General features: G+C 37.6%; 1 protein-coding gene across 1 annotated transcript; it reads right to left on the bottom strand.

The window, feature by feature from the left end:
- Positions 1–5: 5 nt before the first annotated feature.
- Positions 6–17134, bottom strand: LOC107755255 (nucleolar GTP-binding protein 2-like). Its single transcript, XM_016571985.1, has 16 exons — positions 16929–17134; positions 15445–15529; positions 15132–15226; positions 14780–14919; positions 11857–12041; positions 11636–11702; positions 11376–11534; positions 9092–9205; positions 8250–8378; positions 6586–6690; positions 6335–6493; positions 5899–6006; positions 5085–5560; positions 4640–4719; positions 607–683; positions 6–494 (listed from the first exon to the last, which is right to left on the bottom strand). The coding sequence occupies exons 1-16, from the start codon at positions 16990–16992 to the stop codon at positions 360–362; spliced, it is 2178 nt and encodes a 725-aa protein (XP_016427471.1). The 5' UTR covers positions 16993–17134; the 3' UTR covers positions 6–359.
- Between the last annotated feature and the right edge of the window lie 739 nt (positions 17135–17873).

Raw genomic sequence — 17873 nt, 5'->3', positions numbered from 1 at the left:
GAATAAAACATTAAAGCATCTGTTCTGAGTATTTATTTTTTTCCTCCAAATAAAAGAAAAAGAACATATGTAGATAAACAGGTACATGATCCACATTTCAACACTGCAGAATCAGGACATTGACTTAAGTTAAAAGCTCTGAAAATGCACTGTACTGAAATTAATTAGTTGTAGTCATAATGTTCAGGACGATGGCTGGTGCCACAGTATGAATAAAGTGCATTGGAAAGACTGCATCACAGATCAACCAAACCTTCACTTTTTCACAAATCACCGTGATTCCACACCAGATGTTCCAACCTAGCCACCGACTTGACCTTGGAAACAGGGATTGATGTGACTGGGTATCTGGCCAGGTATTATCGCTTAGCTCGTTTGGCTTTCTTGCCATCCGAGGGCATTTTTCTGTTCTTATTCTTGTTCTTGACATTGTGCGTCTCATAATAGCGGACCCCCACTTTCTTCACTTTCTGGGCACGCTCCAGTCTTCTTTTCTGTTGAGGTGGAAAAGTTCAACAGAGAGAAGGAGATAAGTTTGGTCTCAAATTTATGTGATATATCTGGACTGAGGAATCAAGATGACTGAGCTGGGAGAACAGTGTATACCTCTTTAGATGTGAGTTTGGAAGGCGGTGCAGGCTCCTCATCTTCCAGAGCTTTCCTCTTTTTACCCGCATTCACAGCTGGAAAACCAAAACAAGATGAGTGTCATTACTCACTTATTTGAAGCACCAGACACCCCTAATCATTGACACATCTCTGAAAAGATTCTGTGGAATTATTTAGTGAATTCAACTGGATTTGCAAGCCTATTTTAAATATTTTTTATATTGCTGTCAATATTAACATTTAATATTATTGTCAATATTTAAATACTGTGAATATACTCTTTTTGAAAGAAATATGTTGTTCTTGAAAGAAATTCTTTTATTCAGAAAGGATGCATTAAAATTAGTCAAAAGTGGCAGGAAAGACTCTTAAAAAGATTTCTATTGCAAATAAATTCTGTTCTTTTAAATCGTCAAATCATCAAATAAACCTTCAAAAGTATATTTTTTCCCCCACAAAAATATTAAGCAGAACAACCGTTTTCAACATTAATAATAATAAAAGCTTCTTTTAAATTAGCATATTAGAATGATTCTTTGAAGGATCACATGACACTGAAGACTGAAGTAATGGCTGCTGAAAAAACTGCATTGCTATCACATGAATAAAATTAAAATATAAATGATAAAATATATAAAAAAAATTGCAAAACAGAAAACTAGTTTTTCAATTTAAAAGTTCTTTTAAATAAACCTTTTTGACCCCAAACTTTTAAACAGTATAAAATGATTACAAATATATATATAAAAAATACATTATATAACAAGAAAACAAACAAATAAGTAAATAATAGTGCTTTGTTGTACATTAAATACACAGTTCTAGAGGTCATGTCTTTTAATACATAAACATTTGGCATTAACTTTGGTTTCCCTTTCAGTCAGTCACTTTCGACTTCTAGGATTTGGAAGCTTCTCAGGGTGTCCCAATCCACTTGTTTGGTGGGCACCAAGGGTCAGATGGCAGCGTTTACGCGTATTCAAATTAACCAAAACACTCGCACCAGAGTTTGTTTTAATCAAACCAAACCAAACCTGCAAACTGTAAACACACCTTAAAAGGGTGGAATCAAAAGTTCAGTAAAAATTTGCCCAATTTTACTGTAAAAACCTGCAATTCAGTGTAACCAAGCACAAAATGTGCTGGAATATCCATGCACCATAATTTTATGTCATTATTCATAAAACTCAGTTCCATTTGCATGATGCGATCAATACAGCGTTATTTCGAACCATGGAAAGCAAGTTCCCTTTCAGTCAGTTACTTTGATGTTGTGTCAAAGTTCCGACACTAGGGGTCACACTTGGGAGCCCAGACACCTCTGACATCATTGAGAAAAGACCAATGAAACTGGCGAGCAAAATTTGCATAGCTGGCCATGCCCCAGGCATCCAAGTAAAAATAGGCCAGTGTGGCATTTGCTCACTCGTTCTGTTCTTCGGAGCCAATGCAGCATCTCTTTGGGAGATGCAGCACTGCATTCACCTTTCAATCTTCTCTTCATTGGATCTATAAAATAAGCAGCGGTTTCTTTCTTGGCCTCACAAAGATAAGTGTAGTGAGAGTACCTCTGTGTGCTTCAATGTGATCTTTGAAAGCAAATTTCCTCTTAAAAGTGCAATTTCTCTAAAAGAGCTTCACGGATGGATTTGTGTGCGTTTACAACATGCCTTTCCATCCGTGTCCTTCTGGTTGCAGGTTGTACATCTCGCTCTCTGACAGGTACGATTGCTGTGCTCAGTGTTTGCTGAAGCAGCTTTTGTGGATGTTCTTGTGAGGACATGGCTACTGGCACATTGCGCTCATGTCTTTTTTTATAAAGATAAAGAGTCACCTCAGCTGCTTCCCATCCTGGCCCTTCTACTTCTGGGTACGATGCCTCGATGATGTGCACTGAAGGAGAGCAAGGAGAAGTTGCGGGAACAGTTCTGCCGGATGAATTCCCGGGAACCTCTCATTCCTCCAACTGCACGTGTTCTCTAGTAAGAGTTTCTGGGTGAGTTTGAGAACCTGTGTTTACCCAGGCAGCAGAGAGCATCAGACTTGAGTGGACTCCTCCACCCTGTCCTGATCGCTCTCGCTTGGTTGATTGGTTCTTGATGACCGAGTGCGACACTCAGCTGCACTCTGCCCCAGTTCCTTTCTTCCCGGAAGTGCACAAGGAGTTGATGAAATCGTGGAAGGCACCTTTCTGCTATAACACGATACACTGGTTCCTCTGTTCTCACCACCCTTGACAGTGGTCCAACAAGGAAATATACGGGGTTTCCCCGAGTGGTGAGCGATTGCGGTGCATTTTTCCGCCTGGAAAAGCCATCCGAGACTCCTGTCTAGAGCATATAAGTTATCTCGTCCTTTGTGGTGAGAGCTTATGCTGCTTCTGGACAAGCTGTGTCCGCTCTGCACGCCATGGCTGTCCTGCAGGTATTCAGGCCAGGGTCTGCACAAGGGTGGTCCCAACCTGGAGCATGCAGGAACTGTGTTCGGCGACTGACTATGCCCTCTGGCTTACAAAGGTCACGGTGCAGGCTCTGGGGAGGGCGATGTCCACATTAGTGGTCCAGGAGTGCCACCTGTGGCTCAATCTGGCAGAGAAGCGGGATGCTGAGAAAATGCGCTCTCTCAACGCCCCTATTTCTCAGGTTGGTCTCTTTGGTGACACTGTTGAAGAATTTGCGCTGCAATTCTCCACGGTCAAAAACAAAGAGAGGCCATTAAACACTTACTGCCTCAAACTCACCCAGAAACTCTTACTGGAGAACACGTGCGGTTGGAGGAACGAGAGGTTCCAGGGAATTCATCCGGCAGAACTACCCCATTACCCCCCCAAGCAGTAGCCTCTGTCTGTTCATCGCCAGGGATGGCCCCCTGCGAGGACTGCTGAGGCCCCGCAACAGTCTGGGCCGGCAAGCCTGAACAGCGGCCAGTCAATGTGGCACAGCCAGTCCTTTCCTCAGGATGCTAAGAACCCGCGAAAGGCTTCATAGCGAATCTGAGATGGGCGACCCAGGGAGGAGGGACCAGCTGACCAGCCTAGCTCCACTTCCACTGGGAGGAAGGGAGGTGGATCCTGCTGGGCTCCGACTGTCTGCCACATAGCAGAGCAGTCACCATATAGTCATTAAAAGAGCAATTTCCTCCTTCCCTAGTCACACTCCCGGCATTTCTGGCCCTCCCATTTGCGACGGCCAGACGCTAATGGCGCTTTTCCACTGCATGGTACGGCACAGTACGGCTCGGTACGGTTCACTTTTGGGGGGTTTTCCACTGGGTACAGTACCTGGTACCTGGTACTTTTTTTAGTACCACCTCGGTTGAGGTTCCAAGTGAACTGTACTGTTACCAAAACGTGACGTGAAACTCTGCTGATCACTGATTGGCTGGAGAGAATCGTCACTACCTGCGTCACTGACCTTGCGACACAAACACAAAAGAACCGCTAGATTTAAATCAGCACAGCCAGCGAAGGATCGAACGCAACTGTTTTGAACGAGCGCACCTTTTTTTTTAACAACCAAAAAGTGTCTGTTTCGTTGTCCGTTGCGGAAGAACAGACGTTCCTCTCGTTGATAGCAGAGGAACGGATCCAGCGAGAGCTTGATGGGGCGACGAGGAATGAAAACGTTTATTTTTGGAGTCGTGGTAGTAGAGGCGGTGCAACTATAACGACATGTGAATAATCCCGCCCACTCTAAAGCGGTACTGAACTGCAGTGGAAACGCAAACCGAGCCGAGCCGTACTGAGCCGAGTCGTACCACGCAGTGGAAAAGCGCCATAAGATTGTGGATCAGAGCCTGTTTTCCTCATATTCTAAAGCAACAGGTCAGAACAAAACGAGTGAGCAAATGCCACACTGGCCTATTTATATCTGGATGTCCGGGGCGTGGTCAGGTATGCAAATTTTGCTTGTCAATTTCATTGGCCTTTTCTCAATGATGTCAGAGGTGTCTGGGCTTGACAAAACGTCTCCGTTCCCTCCATCAGGGAGCGAGGGTTACCATACGTAACTGAGACATTAGCTGGTTGTACCTTTCTGTTGCTCATTCTTTGCACCATTCTGCTTTGCTATGGTTTCATTGAACACCTTCTCAGAAAGGCCTTTAGGAATTCTGTAAAACATCAAGACAACATTATAATATCAAGAGATAAGAGCAAAACAGTGAAAAATCTAAATCAGTTAAACAGGCCACTGCAACAGGGTAAGAGTCAAAGGGATTGTTCACCCAAAAATGAATAGTTATCATTTTTGGGTGAACTATCCCTTTAACCTCACAGAACCTTCTCATTACCTTAAAATTAAATCATAACTTTCTAGATTATAATTTGAAGTAATTCTATGTTTGTAGTTTATGTTTTGTATTGCTTTGTTTATTATTGATCTTGCAGTCTATGCTGTAAGGTGTCCTTGAGTGTCCTGAAAGGTGCCTATACATAAAATTTACTATTATTATTATCAATATGAGTTTAAACAAACCGTATGGCGGAGAAGTGCTTTGACTTGGCACGATCAAGAAAATGTTTTAATTTGGCAATCTTCTCATCTATCTCTTCATTCACTTCACGTGTGCTCCTTTTCTCTGCTTTGGTTGGGGAGCCGGAAACAGTGGATTCTTCTTCCTGTTGTTCTCCAATCTGCTCTTCCGCTTTTTCCTCATCCTCCTCATTTTCCTCGTCTTGGCCATCTTCTGACCAGGAGGGATCCAGTATGTCAGGTATCTCAACAGGTACAAGGTCCTCCTCGCTGAACTCCGGAGCGACGTTTATTTTGCCAAAGTTCTGCTTGACGTTGCTGAAGATATTCTGCATCTCCTCCATTTTCTGTCTCAGCAGCTTTTGATCTTCCAGCTGGCTAGATGAAGCCCCCTCCACATCCTGAGCTTCAAGTCTGTTTCCCAACTCTTCCTTCTCAGTTTCCATCTCAGGCATTTCCAGCATCGGTTGTGCTTTGTTCTGAGTAGAAAGATCAAATGTCAGTTTAAGACTATAAATGTTTAAGTGCGCATTAGGGTCTGCCAGTATAAAGACAGGCAAAAAGTAATTTTGTTGGCCACAGTGACTTAAAAGAGGATTTGTACCAAGTAATTCAATATGCATTAAGGAAGTTAAATAGAAAATGTCTTCTGAGGTCTTTAAAAACAACATAAAGCTCTAATTTTAGCAAAACATGCAACAGTGATGATCTTGGAAAACATTTTTGAATATTAAATTGAAATTTCCAAAGACTGAGCAATTGTTTTGGCTAAAAGAAACTAAACTTTGTGGGATATTAAGAACAAATGTCCATTTACCTCTTCATCCATCTCGCCTCCTGGAGGTTTCACAAAAAAGGGGATGCGTCCCCTCTGCCAATCATTCAAAACCATTTTAGACACAGTAGACAGATCTGGCTCTCCACCCTATATAAGTGGAACAACACAAAATACCAATCATTACAGCAACAACATGTACAGTGTTTGGACAGAGATAAAGATGTGAACAAAAAAAAATACAACCTACCCTTTTTTTTTTATTTTTATATCTGATTCTGTACTAAATCTTAGTGGTTTTGGCATTATAGTATTGTAAATTGGCTATCCAAACTTAAAACTAAATGGTTTTCCACCGGCTTAAAGTAAGCAAACTGTCACATCTCAATCTGACACTCTAGAGGAAAGAATAAACAAATGTGCCACGAGGACCAAGCTGACAGTTCGTTTTATCAGATACTCCACAATCAGGCCAGACCTTGAGCAGTTTTCCGGTGCGAAAGGCGAGCTTTTCCAGGAAATCCTCGGCAGAGCTCCAGGACGGAATTCTGTATGTCTTCTGGATGTACTCTGCTTTGGCCCTCTCCAGCACCGCTCCAATGTGATCCTCTGGATTTCGGATCTTCTCCACTTGAACCTAAATGCAACAGATACAAAGTGAGCGGATGAAGCTGCTGGGATTGCCATATGTAAATAAATGGTTGACTTTAAGAGTCAAGGTCATCGTACCACTCCCTTCAGCACAATGTCAGTCTCACTGTCGTCGGAGGGATAGACGACGCCAGGACAGTCGATGAGAAAAATGCGCCTCATTAGTGTGATATACTGCCAGACCTGTCAGAAAGAAAGAAAGAAAACAGTTGGTTATGGCATAAACAAAGGTTGAGCTTGAGCCATCTGACAGAATGTCCACAGATTCATCAATGACCTCCATTTAAGAAACCACAAGACCGAAAACATTTTAATATAACGAACTGCATTTAAATATACGCAATTTATAATAACTTGCGACAAGTTAGCAAGCAGTCAATTAACTCTTAAGTTTATAAAACTAAATAGATTGTTTATGAATATTACTGCCTGGCCAAAGGCCTAAACAGTGATTCAGGCAAACGTAACATTTCAACATAGGAAAAACTAGATAAGGAAGCACAACAAGTTTTTAAGCTATTAAAATCAAATCAAACCTATCTATCTCATAATCGAACTAGAAAGACTGTTGTAAAAATAAAGGAAAATAGGAGACAGAAAATGTCTACTAATTGAAGAAACACTCAAATCAGGGCACACAGGGGAAATTTTAAATGATACAATTTATCATTTAAAACAAACACGAGCGTGGAAGTCCAGATTTGTTTAGAATTTGATTTCAATCTGGCCTCCGTCAGTAATGTTTTTCCTTTGCCTTGCACTTTCACTCGCTCTCTGAAAAACCATTTCTCAGTTCCATGTTTGTACAATAAGAGGAAAAATTTGACAACATAAAAAAGTAATTTCACACAAAAACATGAATACACAAAAGTTGCAGCCAAAACCAAAATGCTGGAAACTTAAGCCCTCCAAAATGTTACCACATGTCAGGAGCTGGCAGGTAACCTTACACTCGCTAAAAAAAAACTGAATAATTGAATGTCATGTACAAGAAGAATCCCTCAATCGTCTGATGTTCATGATCAGTACATGACAAACACAAGTACATGTTATAGGAACATCTCATCAAAAATGAAAACTCTTAAATAGAAGACGACTTAAAATACAGTGTAATGGGGTTATTATTAATAGTGTTTTTGTCATTTTTGGCCCCTGGTTCACAGCTTTTGTCAACATTCATATACACTGTATGGAAAATAGCAGCATGAACATTGTGCTAAAATTCTCCTTTTGTGTCCTTAGGGAGAAAAAATGTCACTCAGGTTTGGAATGGCATTAGAGTAAGCAAACTGATCATAGCCTTTTTTCATTTTTGGGTAAACTATGCCTTTAAGAAAAAAAAAAAATTTGGCCCAAACAGAGATAAAGGCATGTGATTGGCTAATGAGAGAAATTTAAGGGGAAAAAAACTGCTTTTCTCATTCAATATGACTATACAACAATAATAATAATTATATCAAATTACTTTATTATTATTTGTGAAAAATATTATATTATTAGTTAAATATGAACAATAAAAAAATCAATAAAGAAATATATTACTATTGCAATAATATTATTGTACTGTAAAATAATAATTTTATTTTATAGAACAAGTATAATTTCAACTACAAAATGCATCAAAGATTTTTTTCTCAGAATTCACATGGATCCTACCTTTCAGGTAGGAAAACACAGAAATCCATATAGATATGTTAAAATCACATCCCTGAGATGGAAAGAAAAAGCGTCTGAGGTCTTACCTTTGTCTCACCAGCAAGGGGTGCCACGTTACAGACTTTTTTGGAGCGCAGGGTATTGATAACAGAGCTCTTTCCAACATTGGGGTAACCAATGAAGCCAACACTGATCTGCTTTTTGTCTGAGTGGAGCTGAGCAAAAATCAATATGGACATGTTAAGACTAGGCAAACGTCATTTTGAAAAGCAGCAATTAAATAGAAGAAATGCACACATACTGTCAAGTCCTCTGATTTAATGTCGGTTTCATGGTATCGAGGTCAGGAAAACAAGATCATCTTGGATCAACCCTTCTCCCAATAATTCGCACACATTCCCTCTCACATTTCATTATACACATTTAAAAAGGGGGCCCAAGAAATAAAGACTTCATACACAACCTACAAAGGCCTCTTAAATGTCATTACACCTGCAGATTTATTTTGCACGCATGGCAACCAGGATATTTTTGCACCACTGTTTTCTAACTCTTAAAAGAGTGTCCTGTCATATAACTCTCAACAAAATATGTGTTACATAAGCCCACTCTCCTTTTTAGTATTTCTAATTTTTTGTTTACGGCTGTGCTCTCAAAAATAGCTATGAAGCAGATGTGAAGACAGGACAGGAGCCCAATAGCATGGGAGGGTGCGGTGCATCTGGTACCCAACCAAGCCACTGCTTTCTACATCTGTGGCCATTCCGGACCAAAAAACAGACTGACCTTGTCCTAAAACTGCAGCTTGAGTAGATAAATGACGTGGATCGAAACTGTTGTGTGTTTAAAACCTGTTACCCCCTGGTTTCTAAGGCACGATAATGTGCATGAGCATTAAAAAAAATGCTGTAAATGTTTAAAGCCTCACCTTGCCAAACTGCCGCAGGAGCTGAATAAGGGAGCCCTTGCCGAAGGAGTTGGTAAGGCTGGCATGAAAGGCCAAAGTGGGGTATTCCTGAGAAAGAACTGCAACCCAGCGTTTCTACAACATAGACACAAGAATAAGCAAGAATTAAATAACAAAAAAGGGGCCACACATATAAAAATGTACATAGAATTATCCTAAATGTGAATGAACAACAGTATTCATTAACATTCCTATGAATGATTTATAAAATGCCCGAATGTCCAAAAATGCTCCTTAAAGCATCCCTCTTTATAAATCACATTTTATCATAAATTCAAAAGCACTGTGAACATATAAACATATAAGTATTATATAATACCTACCACTATATAGACAAAAACGTTTTGGGACACGTCTCTTAGTTATTGAATTCAATGGTTTCTATTACTACAGGTGTATAAAATTAAGCACTTAGCCATACAGTCTGCATTTACAAACGTTTGTGGAAAAAATGGGTCATTCGGAAGAGCTCAATGAATTCAAGTGTGGTATTGTGCCACGTTTGCAATAAGTCATTGCCAATGACTTCCATTGCATGGGGGAAAATACCATGGAAGATAATTGTGACCATCAACAGTTTGTTTACCAACATTCTTCAAAATGTCTTCTTTTTTGTTCAACTGAAGAACGAAATTCATACAGGTTTGGAACAACATGAGGGCGAGTATAACATGAGAGTGGGCATAATGTGCCTATTTATCTTTCATACTTTTCATAATTGATGTTGAATTATTTTAATTACTGGTATGTGAGCATAAAAAATGTGTACATATGCTCTTCAGATGGAATACACATATCATTTTCATTTCAGTTTGTACCTTTAGAAATCTCAATCTGATCCTCACTTTTGATATAGGAAGAAAAGCATGGAATTTAGAATCAAATCTGGACGTATGTGCTAAATTTCTACCTCGGTCTAGATTCTAAGTGATCTATGAAATTGTTTTTGATAAGACAGAACAGATAAAACCCCCCCCCCAAAAAAACAAGGGCACAAGCTGCCTAACAAGAATCACCGCAGAATGATAAGTGATTCCCTTAAGTTTCAACAACAAAATGAATGGGTTTCCCAATCATTTGCCTGTTAGGTTTACAAAAGACCTCAGTCATAAATCTGAACGAGGTAGGCAAATGCTTTGTTGGCTTGAATGCAAAGGCCTGCAGCTTATAAAAAGCTGGTATAACTCCCTCATTCTTTGTTGTTGCATTTCAGAATCACCAATAACATGAATTACAAACAAGAATTACAGATGTGAAAGACGGAAAAAATATCTGTCAGGGAAGGAGCCTTTAACTGGTTAACTATTACAAATTTGAAGCAAGCCAAGATAAACATGCCTATCTGTCAGTGAAACAAACTCCAGAAACAGTAGAATTGAATGTACGACAGGACACACTGCAGACAGTGGCCTTGTTCCAGAAACCTAGTGAGCAGCCTTGCTGTCTACAGCCTAAGGTGGTTCCATACATCCTAACTGTTCTGGAACAACAAAAGTGACCATTTTGGATCACTCTATATAGGAACTTGCTAAGTTAACAACACGATACTCACGTGACGTTCTACTCCGAGCAATTCATGTCCTCAGACTTGGAATTATGGATTTCTATGGCAACACTATCAACGCCTAAACAGCACCTCAATGATTCTGCAGTTGTCACATGGTACAAGTCCTAGCGCTCATATTTTATCAATACTTTTCACTACTGAATAAATAAGTATATTTTTATACTTTTATTTTATTATTTTTATAATTAAGATTTTTGACATATTTTCCACCAACTGCAACAGGATTTCAACAAACTGGTGTTAGCATTTTGCTAAGATAACAAAACTCTAATACATACAAATACATAGCACCCATATATATATATATATTGGGTAAAATAGTCTTTTTTTTAAATTAGACAATTGTTTTATTAATATTTTATGCTACTAAAAGAATAAGATTTATCATCAAGATTTCTGTTGTTTCTGAAAACCCAACATAAATGGATTAACAGAGGCTGGTGTTAGCATGTTGCTAAGCTAATGTCACAATAATGACAGTATAGTTATGTCACAAATGCAACAGTCAGTTTTGTAATGGTTACTTTTCTGAAATAAGACATTAAGTTTTGACAAGCGAAGGCATCCTGCAAAACTTCTGGAACAGTAGCGTGCCTATGTCACCTTAAAATACCACCTACATAGGCAGCTCAACGGATTTTGGAACTGATACTGGAGTATTACACTTTCATTTCTTACCGTAACCCATGTGGGAATGAGGTCACACTTATTGAGCACAAAGATTAGGTGTTTCCAAGATTTCTCTTTCTTCAGGTAGGACTCAATGCTCTGGGAACGAGTGCCCATAGGGTCCCGAGCATCTAGCACCTGGATAATGACGTCTGAAGAGTCGATCACCTGCACAAAACATTGTTCATTTTAGGATATGACGTCATTGAGCAGTGCTATGGTTTTTCCTATAACTTTTAATGAAGGTGTTGGGAGATGGTAATAGCTACCTTATAAAGCTCGCCCCAGATCCTCTTTGACTGCCCTTTCTTAAAGATTTCCTCCCGAGCCTCTTCCCTGCAGTGACGAGAAAATGAAACGGCTTTAAGTCATTTATTGAGTCATGTCATGATATATAAGCCAAGTTTGCTAGAAAAACAAGGCTATAGTTTGTTCCTGTAGTAAGTACAGAACCTCATATTTTCAGAATCTCTAGAAGTCATTCGCTCACTTGACACCGCTGTCCTCAGACACCAAATCACGGTCTTTGTCAGCACTGTAGCTCTGAGCAGAGACCTCTGCCTGTTCAGCAAAGTCCTTCAGCTCTCCCACAGACAAGATGGGCCTCTTTCTTTGTGCCTTTGGCCCAAACGTGGTTTCAAACGTCTCTGTGTCCAGAATGTGCACCTTGGAGTTCTACAAAAACCAGCAGAAGATCAGTTGACAAACAGATTTCATGACAACCGTTTTATCGTCTTCATCATAAATCTTCATAACTTTTGGAATTTCTTTGATGAGGCATCTGATATTTTAGCTCTTGCAAGCAATTTGACAGCTCTCTGCGCTACTATTATTAATAAGAAAGAAGCCCCAATGATTTATGGTAGAGCAGAGTGTACTCATCTGCACATTCTGTGGCTTACAAGAGTGTGTCAGAAAATTGTGCGCCACACAAAACATGATTTATTCTATAAAGCATATACTAATATGGCTTTATTCACATTGCACATAAATCTATTTTGTTTCCTTATCTTATCTTGAGGATTGACTTTCTGCGTAATGAAATGGTGAAGTCAGTCTGTTTAGACAGTGTAGCCTGCATTTTATCTACTATAGAAAAGATTTAAGCCTAAACACAATGCTAAGTGACATAATTCACTAAATGAGGGTCAATTTGTATTGTGGTGTATTTGGCCACAGCTCCAGAAAGCACTGCACACTGTTGAATCCTACACATGGAAAACTTTAAATCCGATCTGACCATTTAGATACATTCCAAAAAAATCAGATGGTAATCTGCAATTCTCAAACAAAATGCAGATGTGGTTTACATTAAGTAAACACCAGCTTTCATGCATTCTTTTAAATATATAGAATGTTATATACAGTACTGTTCCAAAGCTTGTGGTCAGTTTTTTAAAAAAGAAATTAATACTTACATTCATCAAGGATGCATTAAATTGATCAAAATTGACAGCAAATATTTAAAATAAATGCTGTTTTTTAAACATTCTATTAATCAAAGAATCCTGAGAAAAAACAACAACATTGATAATAATAATAAAAAATTAATGAGAACAAAAGCAGCATATTAGTATAATTTCTGAAGGGTCATGTGACTGGAGTAATGGCTGCTTTGTCATCACAGGATTAAATTACAATTTCAGTAATAGAAATAAAAATAGAAAATAGTTAAATAGAAATTGTAATATTTCATATTACAGTTTTTAATGAGTTTGTGATTAAATAATTAAATAAATAGCCTTACGAGCATAAGACATATCTTTAAAAAATACATTTAATAAATCTTAACAACTCTAAACTTTTGAATGCTAGTGTATATAGAACATATACTTTAACAAAAAGACAACTAATTTTAATAGCGTTAATAACAGAAAAATATGCCTTAAGATAAAGTCTTTTTCTTCGGAACAATTGACGTGGATGATAAAAAACAACCTGATTTGAGGCTAACCACCACATCACATGTTCAAAATATTTCTGAGAAAGAGAAAAAATGGGCGCAAACAATGGGCATTATGGCACATGCTGGAGGAGCGGCTCAAACACCACAAATCAAAAAGAGAGGATGAAAATCAACAACTGACACAGTTTTGCCAGTTCCCTACAAAAAAAACAAAACAAAACACTGTGAGTGTGTCACAGTCCTCAGACATAGAACAAAAGTAAATTAGGACGTTCATTATGCAAAGTCCTAAAAGGTTTTGCTCACACATGGAACAGTTTAGATGTTGAAGCAAATCAACAACATTTGCAGAAGGAACATGAAGAACAGAGCAAAACCTTTTATTTTATTCTGAGCACATATATTTAGCTCTGTTCTTTACTACTGGCAGACAGCAGGCCTTTAGGTGCCAAAGAGCAAGTTCTATCACGGGTCAGGGTATGCCCTCACTACACCGTCAAACTAATAAAATCACTGTACCGTTATCATGGCACAACAATTGTTCTTGTTGTGTTCTTATCGTAGTGCCGCATGTGTTACATAAAGTCCACAACTTACAAGACGTTTAGCCAAGAGGTGTTATGAGATGTTATAAAACTGTTTTCTCATTTAAATACAAATGAGCAAAGCCAGTTGTTCACAGGAATTGCCAGAAATGAGCAGCTGACCATTGAAGCCAGAAACATTTTTGTTTTAATAAGGCCATATTTTTTCTAATCAAATGACAACACACAGTATCATACACTGAATCTTCTAACTTTGGAACGATCTACGTAGACAAAAACTGTGTATCATAAAAAAGCACATCTAATGCCTCATTAACTAAAAGTATTATTAATCATTTTCGGTAATTGAGATGAAATGAGGTGAAATAAAATACAAACCTTATTACATGAAAACCTTAAAAAATGTGTTGCCTGAAAAAAGTACAAGCTGAAGTGCTAAAATGACTAAAAATAAAATAATAGATTAAAGCTAAAGAGAAATATAAAAAAACACAAACATATAAAAATGACAAAAGCACATAAAATTTGAAATGAAATAATAAAAATGAAAATGAAAAATAAAAGCAAATTAAAAATATTAACAACACTATAATAGTAAATAAATATTATATACTCATGTCAAGCCCAAAGTTAGATGCTAGCATGTTGCTAACATTATGATATTCGAATAGGCATAAAATTATATAAAACAGATTAATTTTTTTAATTGATATTTTCTGGTTACAACTGAATTATAAATAAATGAAGGATTCATGTTACTTGGATGGATTTATTTCACTGAGCTCATCACAATGCATTACTGGATTGCCTGCTCTGAAAAACTGCAAACCAAACTGCATGCAAACAATTAGCCTACCTGTCTTCTCACATCATGCCACATGGTGACAAAAAAACAAAACAACAACAACAACAGGGTTTTTGTATAAAAACAGCATGCATGTGTAACTTGCGTTCATACTCACATGTGCTTTTATTCGGTCATGCAGCAAGGACATCGGTAGCTTAGTCTGTCTCATCACTACTCGGTACGGATCTTTCTTTACCGCGTTCATCTCTTCCTGGAATTTCTGTAAGGATGACTGCTTGATAACACGTGTATTGGCTGTAAAGGAATCATATGGGAAAACAGAAGAAATATTCACATATTCAAACATAGTTACATGCAATATGGATTTTGAACGGTATGACCTCAGAATAAGTGGCCTGTAATATTACTTAGAAAAGATGGCTAGTTCCCTCAATAAAAAGCTAATTCCTTTCAATCACACACACTAAGACTGATTAATAAAAATAAAAAAAAGCCATTGCTCTTACCAAACCACTTGATGTTGGGCTCAACTCTGGCCACAGTTCCAGAAGCAACTGTGTTCTGGTACTGCAAGGGCTTGATCACCTTACCTCGACTGTTGCTGTGGGCATATAAATGAAAGAGATATACATGCTTCATCATAATTTAAAAACTTTAAATTATTATAATTATTATTTTTTAATAAAATAAAATAACAGCTCATTGTCTTGTGACTGGAAACCATAAAATTCACTGTGTTTGTGCTCACTTGGTAAATAAAGCTCATTCTGAGTCTATTCTGAATTGTTATATTTTGTAAATGACAGGTCTGATTGTTACCATCTCTGCTTCTGCCTGTACATATTCAACCGTTTGATGGTGGCACGGTCCCTCATGTTGTTCCCTCCAGCTCCCTTGACCCGGTCTATGGGATAAAGAATGTTAAAAGAGACAAACATTGTTATATACAGGGACATATAGTGCACTGTACAGTAACTTTATATACACTTCATAACTGTGACAGATCGTTAAATCAAAGCACAAGGGCCACGATTAACAGAAGAGTCCTTTGTGTCACTTCCAAAGTCCACCAAATTATAGAGGTAAAAAAAATGTCTCATGTTCACCGAGGCTGCATTTATTTGATCATAATATGGTAAATCAGTAATAATGTGAAACAATATTGTGATTACAATTTAAATGAACTTTTCTATTTGAATATATTTTAAAATGTAATTTATTCCTGTGATGGCAAAGCTGAATTTTCAACAGCTAGTACTCTAATCATCAGTGTCACAGGATCTTTTAGACATTTTAATATGCTAATTTGCTGCTCAAGAAACATTTTTTTTAATTATTATTACCAACGTTTAAAAACACTTGTGCTGCTTAATATGTTTGTGGAAACGGTGATACTTTTTTCAGGATTCTTTAATGAATAGAAAGTTCAACAGAACAGCATGTATTTTTAATACAACACTGTAAATGTCTGTCAATTTGTCCTTGCTGAATAAGATCAAAATCTTTCTGACCCCAAACTTGAACAGTAGTGTACAATTTGTAGCATTTGTCCTTAAGTAACCCTTGATTACATTAAAAAAATATGTTTACTTCGGATCACGTTCAGTGATCATGTATCAATAAAATATGCAAATCGTTTAAACGTGAAATACTGCTTTTTGTTTAATAAGTAGTTTATTATGAGCAGTGTAAGAAATGAATTAGGGTCTGGATCAAAATGGCATTAAAAGACATCAAACAAACAAATACCTTGGATAGTTAAAATGTGACAGCTATTGTAAGTGACAGCCATAATTGCTCAGACTGACAATTTATGCTAATTCAATTTAAGCATTTGGCATAATGTTCTCATAATGGTGAAAAATTCTCCCTGAAAGTCAACTATAGCAAGCAAATATAATCCCGTAAAAATAAAGATTTCTGACACTGATTCTAAAAATTTCTGAAAAACATTCAATCATTGTGGTGGCAATCTAGAACGAGTTTGTAATTCATTTATTCTTGAACGCTTATAAATGCCAGGTAAAAAACGGGCACTTTGGTACACAGACATTATTAGTCTTAACAATACACGTGCCAAGCAGCCTCTGATTGGACACCTGAAGGCTTGACAGAAGTCATGGTTACACGAAATCAACGAGTAACTCTGTAAACATAGAATAAAGTTGCTCTAACAACAGGCAACGGTGAAAACATAACTATAGAACTTCTCGTATAGGCTATTCCTCAACAAGAGTTGGCTAATGCTTTAGCTGGCTAGCAGTTCACAGCCACACTAACGTTAGCGGTTTATTTAATCTTACCGGGATTACTGCTGGACTTTGAGGGATTTATGGAGCTTTTTCCCTTGAACTTTGGCTTGACCATTGTGATCGATTACTCCGGGACAGTCCTAATACTGTAAATAATGAAATATAACAAAGTTTTAGTCCACTGTAGATTTCCACGTGTTACAATAAACTGCACAAACCCGGAAATGCGTCATCATTTAAGCGACGACCTTTCCCCCGTTTTTTTCCCCTCGAAGCAGAGCAAAGCTGTCAGTAGCTTATCAAACCGAAATCAGAGTAAGTTAAGAGCATCTACAAAGCCACAATTTAATTTAGACATACTTATGTCAATGTACGCTAGCTAATAAACGGTCTATGGGTGGTTAACATATTCCGAGGAAATAAAACTATTTCAAACACCGTTAAACGTCTTTAATAGTTATTATGCATGAAGTTTTATGACCTCAACAATTGATTAACTGCCTGGAGTATTTGCACTTTTAAAAATACATGTATAACACAACAGAACCATTAAAATGAAATTAACAAAATAAAAATGGTTTAAAAAAAATCCTCATTGGTTCATTAATAATTTAGCCTAACTTAAAATCTTGATGTTTTTAAAAAATATCATGCGCCAGTTAACATGTTTTACATTTCCAAGTCTTGTTTAATTTTCTTTTTATTTGTTCAATACATCTGGGTCTGAAGCAGCACAAAGCTGGTAACCCTGAGCTATTTGTTTGACTAAGCATTAAAATTAAATAAATAAAAATGTCTTCTTAGACCAACACAGCATCAATGCAGTTATCGCTCCCATACTGTTTAATTAACAGGACAAATATTTAATTTGGAAAACTCTTTTATTTGCATTTTATTTTAGAATGACTTGATAATGCACACATTAAATTCATGCAGGACTCCGCATACCCAGAAGAGGGCATTCCGGGATAGTTGTTGCTTCAGTTGCATTGTCCT

The sequence above is a fragment of the Sinocyclocheilus rhinocerous genome, unplaced genomic scaffold, assembly GCF_001515625.1.
Source record: "Sinocyclocheilus rhinocerous isolate Xijiao unplaced genomic scaffold, SAMN03320098_v1.1 scaffold11, whole genome shotgun sequence".
Classification (NCBI taxonomy): Eukaryota; Metazoa; Chordata; class Actinopteri; order Cypriniformes; family Cyprinidae; genus Sinocyclocheilus; species Sinocyclocheilus rhinocerous.
The sequence above is the reverse complement of the archived record's forward strand: the minus strand, read 5'-3'. Positions and strand labels throughout refer to the sequence as shown.